Source organism: Haemorhous mexicanus, chromosome 4 (assembly GCF_027477595.1).
Source record: "Haemorhous mexicanus isolate bHaeMex1 chromosome 4, bHaeMex1.pri, whole genome shotgun sequence".
Lineage (NCBI taxonomy): Eukaryota > Metazoa > Chordata > Aves > Passeriformes > Fringillidae > Haemorhous > Haemorhous mexicanus.
The window spans coordinates 50,261,040-50,277,859 of NC_082344.1; the positions used below are offsets into that span (position 1 = coordinate 50,261,040).

A 16,820-nucleotide genomic window follows, 5' to 3' on the forward strand; every position below is an offset into this window, starting at 1 on the left:
CTTTAAATCAGTTTTTAACAAATTCTGATAACAAATTTAAATGTTCTACAAAAGGTATACTGTGAGAGTTAGAGAACCACCTAACTGGAGAGACTTGGTTTTCACCTTGGCCCACACTTAACTCTGTCCTGCTACAGCCCTGCTCCAAATCTGGCTTTAAGATTTAGCAGCTCTCTAACAGTCAACAGCTCTCTAACAGTCCCCAGGAGACTTTCCATAAGGATCTGTTTGACCCTCACTGTAATTCACCCCTGAATTCCTGCCCCACTTTTCTTCTAGCTGTATACAAACCCACCAAGCTGTGCCTACAGACCAGCAAAGCCTTCTCAGACCTTTCCCAAGAGGGTGGGAAATGGCCAACAGCGTGAATTGGCCCAGGCAAATATCACCATCCTGCTTCACTTTCTAAAATAATTAAAGCAAAACTTTCCTGCTGCTTTCTGCTCCAGCTACTTAGTGTATGTGAGCAAACTCCCATTCACGTGTACATCCTGCTTTGCTTGTGCAAACTTATGTTTGCATGGACACTTCAAGGTTTGTTTGCAACTCCTGTTGTGTTTGCACATATCTGAGCCAGGCTCAGGGTTTGAAATGTTTGTCCCTTGACCTTTTTTGCTGAGAATACAGTTCATCTTAGCAAAAACATCCCATTTCTGGAGTGCTCTAAGTGGACTGAGCAGGCTGATACCACAAGTACCGCTTTAGTTACTGTAACATCATTTCCATGATGCTGTAGAACAGTTAAAACGTATTTCTTGATCAGCATTAATGTAATTACAATGGAAACTACTGTTTTCCAAAGATGAAAATGTATTTGCTAATTCACTGCTCCAGGGCTACAAGCATGCAGTCATTCTAGCAAAGAAACCAGTGAATTACACAAAATAGAGAGCCAAAGGGTGTTAGGACCACACAAGTGTACCTTGTTAGGACTGGAAAGGGTTACCTTTGTGCCATTCCCTTTCTCATTTACAATCATTGCCCCTAGAAAGGATTCATGTTGTGCCATTTTCTCTTCTAGCTACAATAACAATGAGGTTTTCAAATCCCCATCCCCTCTTTGATTTGATGGTCATTCCTGTTCCCTCTTTTATGCAGTCTGGCAGCCTGAACAGTAAAATCACCAATGAATCAAAATACTCCTTTTCTTAGGGAAAATTTTTGTTCTCCACTTTTTTTTCAACTTTCACCTTCTGCTTTCACCATACCTTCCAAAGAGAGCCCGGGGGGAACCACCCAGCTCCCCTGCACCAACCCCAAACTTCCATCGTTTCCTCTGCCGCAGTGATTCCCACTCTCCATTAGGTGGCATTAGTTCAAATTCTATCTTGGAGCAAATTGGTCCACGACAGCTTCCCATTTAAGTCCTTCTCCGAGTTGGCTGGACCATGTTTTCTTTCACTCCTTGTTTCAGACCTGGATGTTGCCCATCTGCAGAGCTCTTAATTCTGTAGGTTTCCCGGCGTCCACTGCCAAAAAATGTCTTTGCAAAGGTATATCATTATGGTTAATAAATAATCTTTTCAAATACAAAATTTCCTGTTAGTTTCTGTAGTTTTTTTCGGTGTGTAGAAAGAACTGTGCATGCATACATGTAATAGAATATATGTGTATAAAACCAACAAAAGAAGAATAAATCATTGCCCAAAATTATTCCCCTTGTTTCCAAAGAGTAAAGATCTTAAAAGGTGAAAGAGAAACATTTCCTTATCATATTCCTAAATAATCTCCAAAAAAGAAGAAGGGAATGAAAACAAATCCAGAAAAAACAGTTGTTTCTGCGTTGTTAATTCTGTGAAAGACAGCATTATATAATAGACAGGCTGGGGTATAATACACCCTGCTTTCCTATGAAAATTTTTTAAAAATTATTACTGCAAAATGTGACCTAGAAGATTCACAAGTTCCCTCAAGATAAGTTGTAAGCTGAATAAGATCAAATGGGAAAACCAAGGTGAAGATACAGAGAGAGACATGCCGGCTGAGGACTGCAGCTTGCTGCAGAGGCTGGGGAAGTTGAAGCTGGCCCTTCTAAATTAGGGTAACTCAGAAATAGTTTTCAAATATCCCTGTCTCCTATATACCTTTAACACAAAAAAAATAGTCTTTCACTTCAAATGTCAAATTTCTTCAAACACCCTGGAGTTTGCCTTGGTGGGAAGGGCATTGGAGAGAACACTAACGTGAAGAAAAAAATAGTGAATCTCTTCCATTTCTCTTTAGAGTATGGGAAGAATTAAACACAAGTCTAACAAGAGGAAAAAACAGTTATGAAAACAACAACAGATCAGTGCTGTCCTTTGCTCTAAATATGCACTATGTTTACTCTCTCCTCTTCCTGTAATTTTATGCAAGTCTTTTCTTTTTAAGTCAAAACCCCTTAGTTCTTATAGGCAAGGACCACCAAAGTATGTCATCTTTATGGCTTCAGGCAGACCACGGTTCCTGCTGATATTCCTGTATCTCAAACACAGCAGAGGTCTTCCTCTGGAAAAAACTCTTTCAAAGCCTGCATTTACACTGGAGGTTTATTTAAATCATCTCAACTTTGACCTAGCAGCTATGGGAGTGCAGGTCCTGGCAGCAGATAATACTGTAAATCTCATATTCTAAAGAGTCTAAATTTATGATTGTGATCTGTCTGAACCTTCATCTATCTCTCAAGCTTGTCCCACCCACTCAGCCCCCTGTAATTTTGGGATCTATTAGCCAATGTCAATTAGGAAAGGGTAGAAGTCATACAGATGTACTGATGCTCTCTCCTCCCATGTAGGTGCAGGGCTGTAAACAGGATGACCTGATCACGCCCTCTGATTTTGTATATTTCTCAAGAAATGGAATGAAAGCAAGGGCAGAAGTTTCCATAGAAAAGAAAAAAGAGCAAAACATGGGACAGTCCAGAGAACTGTGAATGACCAGAGGCAAAGGCCATTTTTTTCGGCAACACTGTCCTCTGTCATGAGATTCCAGCATAAACAAGGCTGACACACATCATCCTGTCAGCCTGCACTTCTCAGGATTCACTTTCATTTATTGTAGAGGACTTCCCTCAATTCAAAAAGTAGCATCACCCCCTTTGCTTGTATGATGGGCACTATGCCTATACCCTTGGGATGGTGAGCTCCAGCACTGCTGCTCCAATCTCAGCAGCATCAAGTGGCTCAGGCCAGCACTGTGGCAGGAGACACATGTCCCCCCCACCCCATGGAGACACCTCCAATAACTGCTGGCCCTATTATCTATGCTGATAGTACAGACAATAAAGAATCCTCCAAGTATCAAGGTGATGATCTCAGTCTTGTTACTGAATATTTCCACAAACCAAGGTGTTTGAAGGACTCAGCACCTGTTTGGGAAAAGATCTTTCCCAAAAGCTGGGAGTTTCTTTCTTCTCAAACTCATCTATAATGGCAGCTTATCTGCAAGGTCTGAATTCCATCCCTAAATCAAATTTCTAGCTTAAACTCATTCTGATAATTCGTTCTGAAGATAAAAAGGTCTGCTCATTTTATCACAAACTGGGAGACTCTCAAGAAGTAATCCATTGCTAAGGCAGACTGGTGTGCAATAATATGCATTGGGAACTCAGTATATTTCCCCTTTGTGTAAGAAAGAAAAAATAAAAAAGCTTGAGAGCAACTTTCTGTGCATGCAATCACTTACTCATAATTAATAGCAATTGGAAAAGAGAAAAAGTTTTACAACTTTGGTGCAATTCGACAACTTTTGCTAAAAATCCAGTGCATTGAACTGCCACAATGTATTAAATTGTGCATTGCCTAAACCCACTCTGCCCTGTGATAATTACAAAAGACAAATCAGGACTTGAAAAATGTTTTAGGAAGAGAAAATAGACAATACCAAATCACCCCAAACCCCTTGTGATTTTTCTTAATGGCAGCAGCATTTAAATAATGATTTTAAACAGGTAATACGAAATTGGTGGCAGGCCATGCTGAAAAACAACAACACAAACAAACAGAAAACCACCCCTCCTTATGGCTTTTCATTTGACTGTAAAAAAATGTAATTTCAAAACAAAACTATTGGAGTGGGTGAAAATTATGACAACAAAATTAAAACTGATCTTAACGGCATCAAGTAGTGAGTTTTTCTGATACTCTTCTGGCTCCTCTCAGGGTTATTACAGATTTTAGACAAGTAAGATTGACTGACCTATACTGTTCTGCTGTATTTGGTTGAGTCAATCACATGTCTAACTGTAACAAATGTCTAAGACACATTGTGGTGCCTTTATGATTACTAGTTCAAACCAAGTCAGCATAGAATCCCTGTCTATCCACTCCAGAAGATGCATCAAAAGCCAGAATGTGTCTTTCAAGGGAATGGAAACAAAAAAAAAAGAAATGTCTCTCTCCTTCACTGTACCTAAACTGGAGATGCCTACTTGCTTTTCTGTAGCAACCCTGAGAATATGAAGCCATGACTACTCTGAAAACTGTTCTAGAAGAGTACAATAAGGGTGGTAGGTTAAAATCTAAACATACTGGAGAAAAAAAGGAATGTCAAGTTTTGTACAAATGCATTTTACATGTCTTATGCTCCTTGGCTTAGTGCTATTTATATCATCTGCATGTGTGGTTGACCACATTCTGGCTTCAGATTCATGGTATTTTGAGAAGACTGGGATCATGGAAAGATGGAATTTTCTCTGTCATGTTATACTCCTACAGAAGAAAAGGGGGTGATCTGTGCTCACATGAATGCAGTGGTGGTCAGGGCTGAAGACTCTGTGGTCCCAAACAGTTTTGTGTGCAGAGGCACATAGGTCTGAGCTAAATTTCCTCTGCTATTATAGGAGTCAGATTTTTTAGGGTAAGATGACTGCAACATGTAAGCTATTTCTCAGACACTTTGGGAAATTGTGTTTTACATACCAACTACAGCTATGCATCTATTATGGCCTGTTGGCTCAGGAAGGTAGAACTGGAAAGCAAATGAATAAATGAATTGTCTGGGTCAATCTTAGTGTTAGATCTATGGTATTTTGTCTGGATGGCCTTCAGTCCACCCTGGGGTTTCATACCCCTCAGCCTATGAAAGCCCCTTGGCAACTCACAGCTGACCCCCGTTGAGTGACAATTAAGAGAGAGAGAGAGAATTTTAACAGAAAACCGACAGCTTTGCTAGTGTATTAATCGACAGTTTCACAGCGCTGTCCTGCAGCCTGGCAGGCAGCTTTCCTTGCTCCTCTTTGCAAGAGGATGCTCCTGCCGCTGTGAGCGAGAGCCGGCCCGCTGGGGGCTCCGTGGGCCGGGACTCGTGCGCCCCGGGCAGCGCCTACCCCGCCCCTCCTCCTCCTCCTCCTACCACCCCTGCCACCAAATTACATATATAGGTAACGGGAATGACACACAAAACACCAAACAAACATACCCAACACCCAACCCAGACCCGCGGTTGTTGGTACTTTTCACCGCCCCTTCGCATAATGAATATATTCGCGTTTCCTCCCACTCTCCCAATGGGCTACCAGCTGCAGAAGTCCTGAATAGCGAGTTTAATTGGGCTTTGTCATGCAGAATACCAGCATTTTCTATAGCAGGTTACAAAGGGGCCCTTGGCAGACGTGGCGGGCTCCTCTGGCGACGGCGGGTCCTGCCTGGCTGCTCCCAACACCTCCGCACACCGCGCAGGTAGCGCCTCCGCCACCGCCCCCAGCACAGGGCCACCTGCAGCCCCCCCTCCCAGCACAGGATCACCTCCAACCCACCGCCCCCCGCACAGGGTCACCTTCAACCCACAGCCCCCAGCACAGGGTCACCTTCAACCCACCGCCCCCAGCACAGGGCCACTTGCAGACCCCCCTCCCAGCACAGGGTCACCTCCAACCCACAGCCCCCAGCACAGGGTCACCTTCAACCCACCGCCCCCAGCACAGGGTCACCTGCAGCCCCCCCTCCCAGCACAGGATCACCTCCAACCCACCACCCCCCGCACAGGGTCACCTCCAACCCACAGCCCCCAGCACAGGGTCACCTTCAACCCACCGCCCCCAGCACAGGGCCACCTGAAGTCCTCCGCTGTCCGAAGCTGCCCTGTGCAGGATCACAGCTGCTTTTCCGCTGCTCCCTGGGCCGCTCCCTAACGCCCCCGGGACACTCCGATCCCGCCGGACCCCTTTTCCTTGGAGAACACGGCAAGAATGTCAGACAGAGTTTATTTCCGACACGACCTTTTATTAAAACTCGGACCTTACGACCAAGTGTTCCGGTTTCATAGCAAATTGGTGCCGTGAGGATTAATGGGAAAACCCCGGACTCAAAAGAGACTTGCCATTATGGGCTAATCATATATTCTCTATTTGATATAAATGGTGTAGAGTACGGAGTGTCAATATTCGCCGTGAATTACAGCTAATTGCCATTTGGAATCCAAGCTACTACTTCTGCCCACTGATTGGCATTGTTTTCTTCAGACTTATCTTTCCCCCCTCTTGTTTCTTGTTTTGACAGTTTAAATCCAGGTCTATATGACATAGAAAGCTAATAAAATTCTCATTTCATTGTTAATCTGATTTCATCGCAGTATAGGTTTTACCCTCACACCTGCGTAGCAGGGTGTAATTCCATTAATAATAATGATAAAAAAACCCTAAATCAACATATTCACTGCATGTCTTTTCCCTGATGATATATTGTGAGCAGCGAGAGTTGAAAAAGAGCCATTTATTCTCACCGTGAATGAGTCTGCCTGGAACTGAAGACTTCACCTGCCTCCTCAGTCAATTAGGAATGTATCGAAAATTCTACCAGAAAACGAGTTAAATTAACCGTTAGCTAATTTCCTTGTGTCCCTCCTACATAATCCCCCCTTTTCAGCTTGCCCCAGAAATTACCACATGTTGCAAGGTTCAAATAGTGCCTAATGAAACAGTGACTAAATGGTTCTCTCAAACCCACAGTGAAGCCCTTTCGCTGTGCCTTCAAAGCCTGGGGGGCTGCAGCGGTCGGGGGTCCTCATCTTAAAAAACATTTTACATCTATATATATATAAAATAATTATCGAGTTTGGCAGCAAAGTCTTCCCCGGCAGGGCTGCGACGTCTCTCCCTTTCCACCGCGCACAGTCCGGGGCTGCGGCACCCTGGCTGCCCCCGGGCAGAGGGAAGGTGTCGCCCCACCAGAACACGGCGGGAAGGGCCGGGGACCTGAGGGGACACGGCCACGGAGAGACTGTGCCACACGCGGGGCCGTGTCCCGGCGTGCGTGGGAACATGCATGAGCTGCCTGGGGGAGTCCACGCAACTTTATTTCCAACACTCTGTGTCGGTGCTTCCTCCGAGGCTGTAGAAAGACCGCCCCCGTATTGCTGGGCTCTGCCGGGAGGCAGAGTTTGTCGCCGTCGTGCCGAGGTCTCCCTTTCGCTTTCTTTACATTCACACGAAGGCGGAGCGTTTTTCCCTATTTCATACAGTGGTTCCACGCAAATTGTAAACCTCGGTTTTACTGAGTTTCCTTAATTTAGGGACGGCAAGAAAAAAGCCCCTGGTGGGCAATCTTCTATGTAAAACCCTCCCGAAGAGAAGATTTCCCCCGCAGTTACGAGCTCTCATTTCTGTCTAAAGCGGCTTCACTGAAGTGTCATCTACTAAAACTCGGTGAATTCCGCGAAGAGAGTAGAGTCACTTATTTGAAACGGTAAGGCTAATACAAAGTCATCAAAGCACTATGGTTCTTGTCTTTAAGTGACAACCCTCTTTATTGAACTGTTTGAAATACGCCTCCTGCTTTTCAATGTCTCTCTATCCATCTTTGTCTGCTCTTCAGAAAAGCAGACAATATAAAGCAAAGCCTGGCGAGCTCCCCACGCTCTGGCTTGGGCAGTGCCAACGTTAGCCTTGAAATTGTCACTCCTTCATTAATCTGAAACTAGTTATTTTTCCAGAGCACACAGCACACGCTTCCGATCTCTTTGGGTTCGCTTCCAACAGCTTAAATCCCCCCGGACACGCCGGCTGGGGTCGGGGCAGGGGGAGGCGTGGAGGGGCCGGGGCCGGTTCATCGCCTTCAGCGGGGCCGGCTGGGAAGCGCGCAGGGGGGCGGAGAGGGGCGCGGAGCAGATCCTGCGTGAAATCGGCCCTTTCACGGCGAGGCTGAGCGCGTTGCAGAGCGGACACACGCCCCGAGGTTTTCCGAGTGGCACAGTGGGTTCGGGCTGTTTGTTATTCCGCTGTCATGCCGGACTCCCCGGCAGCTGCCCGGCGCACGGCGTTCCGCTCCCGGAGGAGCGAGGCGCCTTCCCAGGGCCGGGCTCCCACCCAGACCCGGTTCAGCCGACGGAGGTGTGCAGGGGCTGAGGGGTGCCCTTCCCGCTATCGTAGTTAACAGCCTTCTCGGGCATCCGCAAAAACTTAAAAGAAAAAAGCAAAAAAGAAAAAAGAAAAAAAGAAAAAAGAAAAAAAAAAAAGAAAAAGAAAAAAGAAAAAAGAAAAGTTTTTTGGCCTGGTTTCTTTCCCGAAGGACTGCATGAACTCATCTCTAGGCTCCGGATCCAGAATGGGAATGCTCCCCGCCCTGCCCACGTCCCCCGAGCTGGTGTCAGGACTCTCGCCAGGGTCCCGGAGAGGTGATAATAGGACTCGCCCCTTCCTGCCCATCTTATCCCCGTAGGCACCGCAGAAACTTCCGAGTGATCCTTTCTGGCCGTTGCCTCGTCTGGCGGCTGTGCCGTCGACTGAACCGCTCAAGCTGGAAAAAGAGCCCCGGGCAGCAGCGGAGCCGCCGAGCAGCGCTGCGGCCGATTCGGCTGCCCCTGCCCGCAAGGGCAGCACGAGGGAGGCACTGGAGAGCCGCACCCGAGGCCGTGTCCCATGGGGTTAGGTCAGCGGGAAGGGCGGGAGTAGAAAATTAGGATAAACTAGAGGTGAATGCAGCGGAATTTCACCACCATTCCCTGGCCTGGATCCCTGCCCTGTGAGCCCTCATCTCCGTGAGTGCTTGGGGCTTGATTGATGAGGTCCAGTCTGCTCCATATCCTCCAGGGAGGATGTGCAGCCGGCCAGAACACTGGCTGAGATTCCCAGATTCAGTCTGGGAATCTCTGGAGTGTACCTGTCACTGTGTCCCAACGACACCACTTGTGGAAGAAAGGAGCTGGCCCAAGGGCCTCCACTTCCCCAAGTCTGGGGGAGAAGTGTGAGATTCCGGCCACGGACATTGTGGCAAGAGCTCAGACAGCAGGGAAAGGCTTCAGCAGTGTCTATGGGGACTTCAGGGCAGGGCTGGAAAGAGCAGCCGAGGGAGCATGGTGTCTTCGGCACTGCAAAGTTCCAGCAGCCCATGGCCAACGCTGCCTGTGGGCTAACACATCTGACCAGGACATGAGAGCAGGTTCAACCAGGGGATCCCCAACCAGAGAAGGCCATGAGTCTGACCTCAGCCATGCAGACCATGGTCAGAGAAATTCCTGAAGATGGATGTTTTCTTCTTCTGATTTTTTTTTTATTGAAAAGAGTTAAGTAGAATTACAGTTAGTAAATTAATGTCTCAATTGGAAAGCTTTTCTGGAGGGATGCTAACAGAACAGGTTACAGAAGGTAAGTAGAAGGATCACTCACGAAAACACGACTCACATCACTTGTGCAAATGTTCATGCTTTAGTTGTGCAACCTTCCACTTGCTGGGAGGGGCTAGGAGACCCAGAGGGTCATTAGGAGCTGTCCCACACCTGAAATCCACCCAGAACACAGGCAACTCCTCTGCCACCAAGTTATGTCAGGAGTGGCTCCATCAGGAGCTGAACACTGCCTGTCTTAGGCACTGGATGAGTGAGGGGGAAAATGGCGCTTCACACATTGTGGGAGGAAAAAAAAAGGATAGAAAGAAGAAGGAGGGGGGTGGAAGGAAAAACCTAAGACATTTTAATGCAAATTTCCCTAAATTCAAAATGTTGAATGCTGGATGTAGAAACCCTCCAAAACATTTCCTGCAAATCACAGTACATTCAACTTCTGGTGGTGCTTCTGTCACACCGACTTGGACTGCCAGGTTCAGATCAAGCTGGTTGTATCCACCTTCTGAGATGTGTCAGGGCAAACCATTGCATCATTCCTCTTTCCCAACGTTTTTTACATGAAACATTTACTTTGAAATAAAATGAAATATTGTCTCAAACTGTCCAAATGACAGTTTGTATGTGATGATGATGATAATAATAATATGCCACAATTACCTCCCAACCCTTGAAAGACACATGCAAGCATTGATTACTACAAGATCAACTAACTTCATTTTCCTATTTTTTTTAAAGGAATTGCTAAATACTGTAATGAAGAGAAATCTCACTGTTTATCTTCTAGAAATGGAGGGAAATACCAATTTATTCACTGAGGTACATATTTCCACAGAGTTACACTGAGAACATGTGCACTCCATCAAGTGTATCTTTGCAGTTTTAAAGTGTCTTTGAGTTTTGCAGTCTTAGATTTCAGAGACTGTGATGCATTTTCTCACCCAGCAAAGTCTTGCTTTCCCAGGCTGCTGCAGGCCTGTTGATTCCCTCCTGTTACAGTATGGAATGGCATTGCTGAGAGGGTGAGCAGTACTTTCTGTGGAACTAATGCCTCCTCCCAGAGCTTTAAGCTTGGGAAAGACCTGCTGTGATTATAGAGGCAAGTTAGACACAGGTGAAGTGGAGCAGAGAATCAGCAGTTTCCAGATTCCACCTCAGCAGATTTTAGGGGAAGAGGGGACAATCCCCTCAGCCATACCCTCCAAGAAGTCCCCCCGGTAAGGAGTCACAAGGACCTCAAGCCTTTGGCTCTTTGGTCTCCCCAGCCTGGCGAGTGAGACGACTGCCACTGAGGTAACCAACATCCCCAGTGGCTCAGCTGGCAGGTGGTCTGCTGGCCTCTGTTGTCGGCTCAGGCAGTGAAATGGTAGTGGTATGGACCAGTGAGATTTTGTATTTGTTTTCCAAGTCCAGGCCAGAAACGTTAGTCCTGCCCTTCCCTGCCTGTTAGACGTGGGTGTGCTGACTCTGCCTTTGCCCGAAGCCCTGAAGCTGGTCCAGGCTGTGGGGCATTCCCATACCAGGCTCTCTCCATCCTGCCCCAGCCCTGCCCATGCACCTGGCCTCTCCTCCAAGACAGGTAAGCAATGCAAGTGTCACTGTGCTGGGGCTGCCTCTCTCTTCAGCAGCCAGGGGGATTCCAGGCAAGTCGAATTAGAGACCTACCTCTGAGCTGAAGCTCCTAAGTTAGGGATAAAACATGATAAATGTAAGGATTGTTTTGGAGGTTGGAATCAAAAGTGTATACTGAATTACTGGAAAATCCATCCAAGGAAAAGGTGAAGTAACATAATGGGCAAAAGGCACCTCTGATTTGCTTATATTGCTTGCTGTATATAGACTTGCTATCTGCCAGTACTGCAGGAACTAGGAAAAATGTTGTAAAGGGGCTCATTTGGGACTGACTACCTCCAGGTCCATCCCACTCTCATCAGCCGCCTGTAACTCTTCTGTAAGGAGCTGAGGATGGATTGCCCAAGGCAGAGGCAGGACGGGACCCGTGGCTGAGCGCTGCCCGACGCAGATTGCAGAGAACTTCGACCATGTCTCAGCCTAACGGGTTTGCACTCTGATCTTCTCCCTAAGCCTGGTCAAGGCGCCTAATGAAATCAACACCGAAAAGAGCTAACGCTCTTCCGACGCCTGAGTGGGGGGAAAAAAATCCCTGATCTCTTCTTAACATCGACCCGTAAAATAATAAGCGGAGTTTCAGCCTGGTGAAGGGTGGACGTGCTCAGCCAGCCCCCTGGGTGAGGGAAGAGCCGGAGCTCCCAGGCCGGAGGGGCGGGGGGCTGTGTGCGGGATCCCGGCGCACAGCCCTTCGCTCCGGCTCCGCGCCGCGATCGGCGGCTCTGGGCCAGCGGCAGCCGCCTGTCCCCAGCGCGGTGCCTTGGGGCCAGCAGACGGGAGAAAGCTGTCAGTCGCCAGGAGGGCGTGCCCTGGCTCCGGCTGGGAAGGAACACAAGGCTCCTGGACTCAGAGGACCGGCTGTATTTGCATTCCGGCAGGAGCGGAGTCCCCCCCTTCTCCGCCCCCCAGCCGTCCCGAGCCACAGGGGAACAGAAAACATGTTCGTGTTAGTAGCCGATGGCTTTTATTTTCACTCTTTACGCAGATCTGACACATATACAGCGATGCTTTCACCGTACGAAGGACAAGGACTGCAAAGGAAAGAACCTTGCCCAGCCAGTGCACCTTCTCTTCTGCGACTGGGCTGGCACTTCATGGGAGGAAGGGGGAGTCGGGGGGGTAAGAAGAAAAAACTTAAATTCTCGTCTGATTTCATTTATTTAAATAAATATAAATATAATTTTTATATAAAACTATTCACAGACAAACAGCCGTCCCAAACCCAAACGGGCGATCGTTATGTCATTTCTTATTTTTGTTAAGAAGTCCGTCCAGTAGGTTCTCTACAGGTTTTAATTTGCTTTTCAGGTTTGGGTTTTTTTTTTTTTTTTTTTTTTTTTTTTTTTTTTTTTTTTTTTTTTAATGTCTCGCCTTTCGGTTTGAAACGCGGTTTCTTTTTTGCCTTTAAATTGCCTGTGGGGAAACAGAGGAAGACACCCTGGGCTATGTTACATTGTCCCATGTTACATTTCAGAAAGAGCAGGTGCCCTCTCCTGGGGTTACATAAGTAACGTTTAGGTTGACCTCCCACGACTAAAACGTTTGCATTCCGAAAAAAGATACATAGATATATTTCTATTTCTATTACTGTGAATGGATGACAAATCTCCGCGGCGGCGAGGGCCAGCCCGCTGCAGGTTAGCGGGTTGCCGTCCGTGGGGAGCGGTGCCAGGTAAGTCGCCGTGCCGCCACCTCGCTCCGGGCTGGGACCCGGCGGCAGGAGCGGAGCAGGAGGGACCCGGCGGCAGGCGGATCTCATAACGGGGAGATCTCTTTATCCTCAGTAGCCGATGAGGGGGATAGAGACTCTTCATCCTCTGACCGGGGGTAATGCCCCTGGCTGGTGCTGCACTTGCAGCCCCCGTGCGAGTTTCGCTGGGTGCCTTTGCCTTCTTTCTTGTGCTTCACCCTCCTGTTTTGGAACCAGATTTTCACTTGCTTCTCAGACAGGTTCAGGTACGTGGCTATCTCGATCCTCCGCAGCCGGGACAGGTACATGTTGGAGGAGAATTCCCTCTCCAGCTCCAAGAGCTGGGTGCTAGTAAAAGCAGTCCTCATCCGTTTCCCATTCTGAATTTGACTGGATTCGGACCCTCCTGGATGGGAGAGAAATGTGAACTTCAGCGGGACAGGGAAAAGGGGGAAGGGAGGCTAGAGACAGACAGACAGAAAGAGAGAAGACATTCCCCAGCAGCCTTCCGACCCGGGACAGCCGCTCTCCCTTGGCGACACCCCTTCTCCCGCTGCCCCCCTTCCCCGGCGGCCGCAGGGCTCCTACCCATGCCGAGGCAGTGAAACCTCCGGGGATCGCTGACGCTGTAGGTGGTGGCGGCGCAGGCAGGTGGATGATGCGCAGGGTGTCCCAGGGCGGCGGCGGGCACCGAGGCGGCGGGCGGCTGGTGCTGCGGCGGGTGGTGAGCGTGGCTGCTCCGCGGGCAGCACTGGGCCTCGCCTGCGGCGGTGGGGAACTGGCTCTTGAGCAGGGGGATGGCGCCGCCGCCGCCGCCGCCGCGGGAGGAGTGCAGGTGAGAGGTGACACAGAGCGGGCAGACGCAGAAGGCGCCGCTCTTTCGGGACGTGCAGCCCGGGCCCGACACCGACATGACGAGGGGGGAAGGCATGCTGAGAGGGATGAAGAAGTCCTGGCCGTGATGATGCTCAGGAAGGGACGGAGTCGGCCTCGAGGAGTCTTTGATGATTAAGGAGTCGACATAGAAGGAGCGTGACATTGCGGAGGGCTGCGAGGCCGGGGGCGGCTCTCCCAAAGTCGGGTTTTCCTGCTCGGCCAAGTTGCCACTGAAGCCCTGGCGAGTCGAGAAGGTGCTTATGTTTGAGAGCTGAACAAAAGGGTCCCTGGAGAGGGCCGGTCTTAAAGTCCCCCCGCCTGGATCCCCTGCGCCGGGGTTTTATATCAAGTATTTAAACACGTGATGGCTGAAAAGCCTCGCAGATCTAAATCTCCCCGGCTTCCCAGGCCGGCAGGAGAGGCTGCCGGGGGGGACCAAAGCGGGGTAGGGGAGGGGGGCAAAGTGTGCGTGCTTTCTCGTTGCCCGATGACTTCACTCCTTTGCCTCCGCCTCAAATAAATTATAGGAGCAGAGAAAGCGGGGAGGGGGCGGCTGCTCCGCGGCCCCGTCACACGTCGCGCTCGCAGGCATGTCCCTCTGTCAACACACTCGGGATGCTGGGGATAAAATTAATCGGAAGGAGTTTCTGCTCGGGGGTTTTCCCCTAGGAGAACGCTCCTTTCCCTCGCCGGGAGGGAAAGAGAGGTGAGAGCAGGTAATACCCTGAAACAAGCGGTTCAACTCCGCCCCCCTCACCCCCTGTAAAAGAACATCCAAAGGGCCGTGGATCCCACAGAGGCCTGGGGCCTACACCTTTCCCCAGTCCGGCCCACTCTCTGCACTCAGGACTCCTCCAGGAGACCCTTTCTGCATCAGGGGAGCCAGGTACACAGATGCAGCCATGGATATAAGGTTAGGGATGGAGCGCGTTTGCGTGTCTGCGCATACATATGCACGTAGGGTGGGTTGGGTGGTTTTTTTTTTTTTTCCTTCTCGCCCTTTTCACCTCAAGTGAGTCTTGCCAAATTGGCAATTACTGCAACGGACAAAGCCTTCAAGTATCTGGACACTTCTCAGCCAAACGGTATCAAAACGGAAAACTTCCAAGCGAACTTCCCCGGCCTCTCCAGGACCGCAGTGCTCAGCGCTAATGAAAAGCGAACATGTCAGGGAGGGATTCTTTGATCTCCACCAAGTTTGCTGAAGCAATCATTCAAAGTAAAATTGGATAAACAGCTAAATACGGTCGGTGGCTCCGAAGCATTTCAGAGTGCATTACAAAGCCAAGGTATTCGCAGCATATTACGCGATTTTCCAATGACCTGTTTTATGGGAGTTTAAGAAGAGACTTATCGTGAAGCTGCATTTAAAACACACCGCGGATCTCATCCCACTTGACACGGGAAAGGGAAGTGACAATTGTGCTCTAAAGCAGAAAACACAGACTACGCCTGATTACCAGAGGCTGAACAGAAACTCGGGAGTGCAGCAATAGCCGAAACGTGTTCAGAAGCGGTTATCATACGCAAAGGCCGGGCCGCGGACATCCTACCATCCCTCCCGGAAACCCAGTGTTCCACTGTTAAACCCAGCAAAATAAAACCACCTTCTGATGGAGCCGCATTACCTCGCCCCTGGAACCAGCAAGGCTCGGCGGTGCAACTCAAGCCTTGCTAAGAGAGGGGCCGGATCTCGCCCGGCTGTGGTGTCCCGTCCTCGTCCTCATCGCCATCCCGCCGCGGGCAGTGCCGCTGCGCAGGCTCCCCTGTGCAGGGGCTCTCTTCACTAACCCTGCTCCCCTTTTCCCCCCGCACCTCCCCGGGCAGGCACGATGCAACAGCGTTTTTAGGGACACTCCGCGCTCGGTGATCTGAGGATTTATGGATAGCAATTAAAGTTTTATGAATTGCAGCTGAGGTCTGTTATGTGGCTATTTGAATGTGATTAGAATTCAATTAGAAAGTGTTTACCGGCCGGCGGGGGCTCCTGAGTGTAAACAGACAGCTATTCCAGCAATGCGCTAATCCCGCGTCTTGTGACAACAATTAGGGGCTCGCAGGGTTTAGGCGGGTCGGCTCCAACCTCACCTACTTTTCCCCAAACTGCTGCCCAGGGCTCAGCCGAGGCCCTGGAGCCCCAGCGACCGCCGAGGGGGTCCGCGGCCGCAGGGATCCCCGGGGGCTCTGTCTCCTGAGCTCCGGTGGGGCCCGTGAGATTCTGTCACGGTCACCCTGCACAATCATGGCATTTTTTGGTTAGGCTCTTCTAGTTTAAAGCAAAGTACATCTGGAGAAGATTTGAACTAATATCTGCATTTTATGTTAATTTTTAATTTTTTCTTTTTGTTTTCCTTTAGGAAAGGCTATTCTGGAAAATAAAAATATAATAGTACAGCCCCAAACCTCTGTGGAAAAAGCTGTCTGTAGTGATAAAGTGGATCTGGGGAGGGGGCTGTCGTGAGGGAAGGCAGACAGAGAGTCGGATCAAAATTGCAATTTGTAATTGTTATAATAAACCAAACGCAGTGATAAAAGAGAAGGGGAGAGAGAGAGAGAAATCACTAAGAAAAACCCACCCCTGAAAGCCGGAGCAAGAAAAGAAGTCATTTGAAAGCAAAGACATCCCAAACCAGGCGGAATGATGCAAGGCGTGCGCCCACATCACATCGGCCTCGTTACAATTTTATTTTTCAATAATTCTGTCCGATAAAATTTCATTGTCCATTAAGTAATCCCCGAAATGAGAGCTCTTATGAGCCTATAATGAGCTCTAATTGCTACGACTGGGAGAGCCACGTGGAAGGATTTAGAAGGTATTAAGCAGTTGGGTACAGAGCACAGGCTGTTACCTAGCCATTACTTTCATAATTCAAGGAGAAAATTAGTCCTTTTAAGGGAAAATCCTTTGATTCCCTTCATTCTGCTCGGGGTGACAGAGTATAGCTTTGTCTGCCTTTAGTTCAAGACAGTGTAACAAATGAGAATGTAACGAAATTGCCCCCTTTTGAAAGTGGAGCAGTTCAAAAAGAACATCAGAGCCGCTCCCCTGGTCCGCCGAGCGCAGGACTGGGTGCTGGTCCCTCTTTTCTTC

General features: G+C 48.9%; 1 protein-coding gene across 1 annotated transcript; it reads right to left on the bottom strand.

Annotated features, from left to right (window-relative positions):
- Positions 1-12,918: 12,918 nt before the first annotated feature.
- GSX2 (GS homeobox 2) lies at positions 12,919-13,892 on the bottom strand. Its single transcript, XM_059845638.1, has 2 exons — positions 13,442-13,892; positions 12,919-13,259 (listed from the first exon to the last, which is right to left on the bottom strand). The coding sequence occupies exons 1-2, from the start codon at positions 13,890-13,892 to the stop codon at positions 12,919-12,921; spliced, it is 792 nt and encodes a 263-aa protein (XP_059701621.1).
- Positions 13,893-16,820: the final 2,928 nt, after the last annotated feature.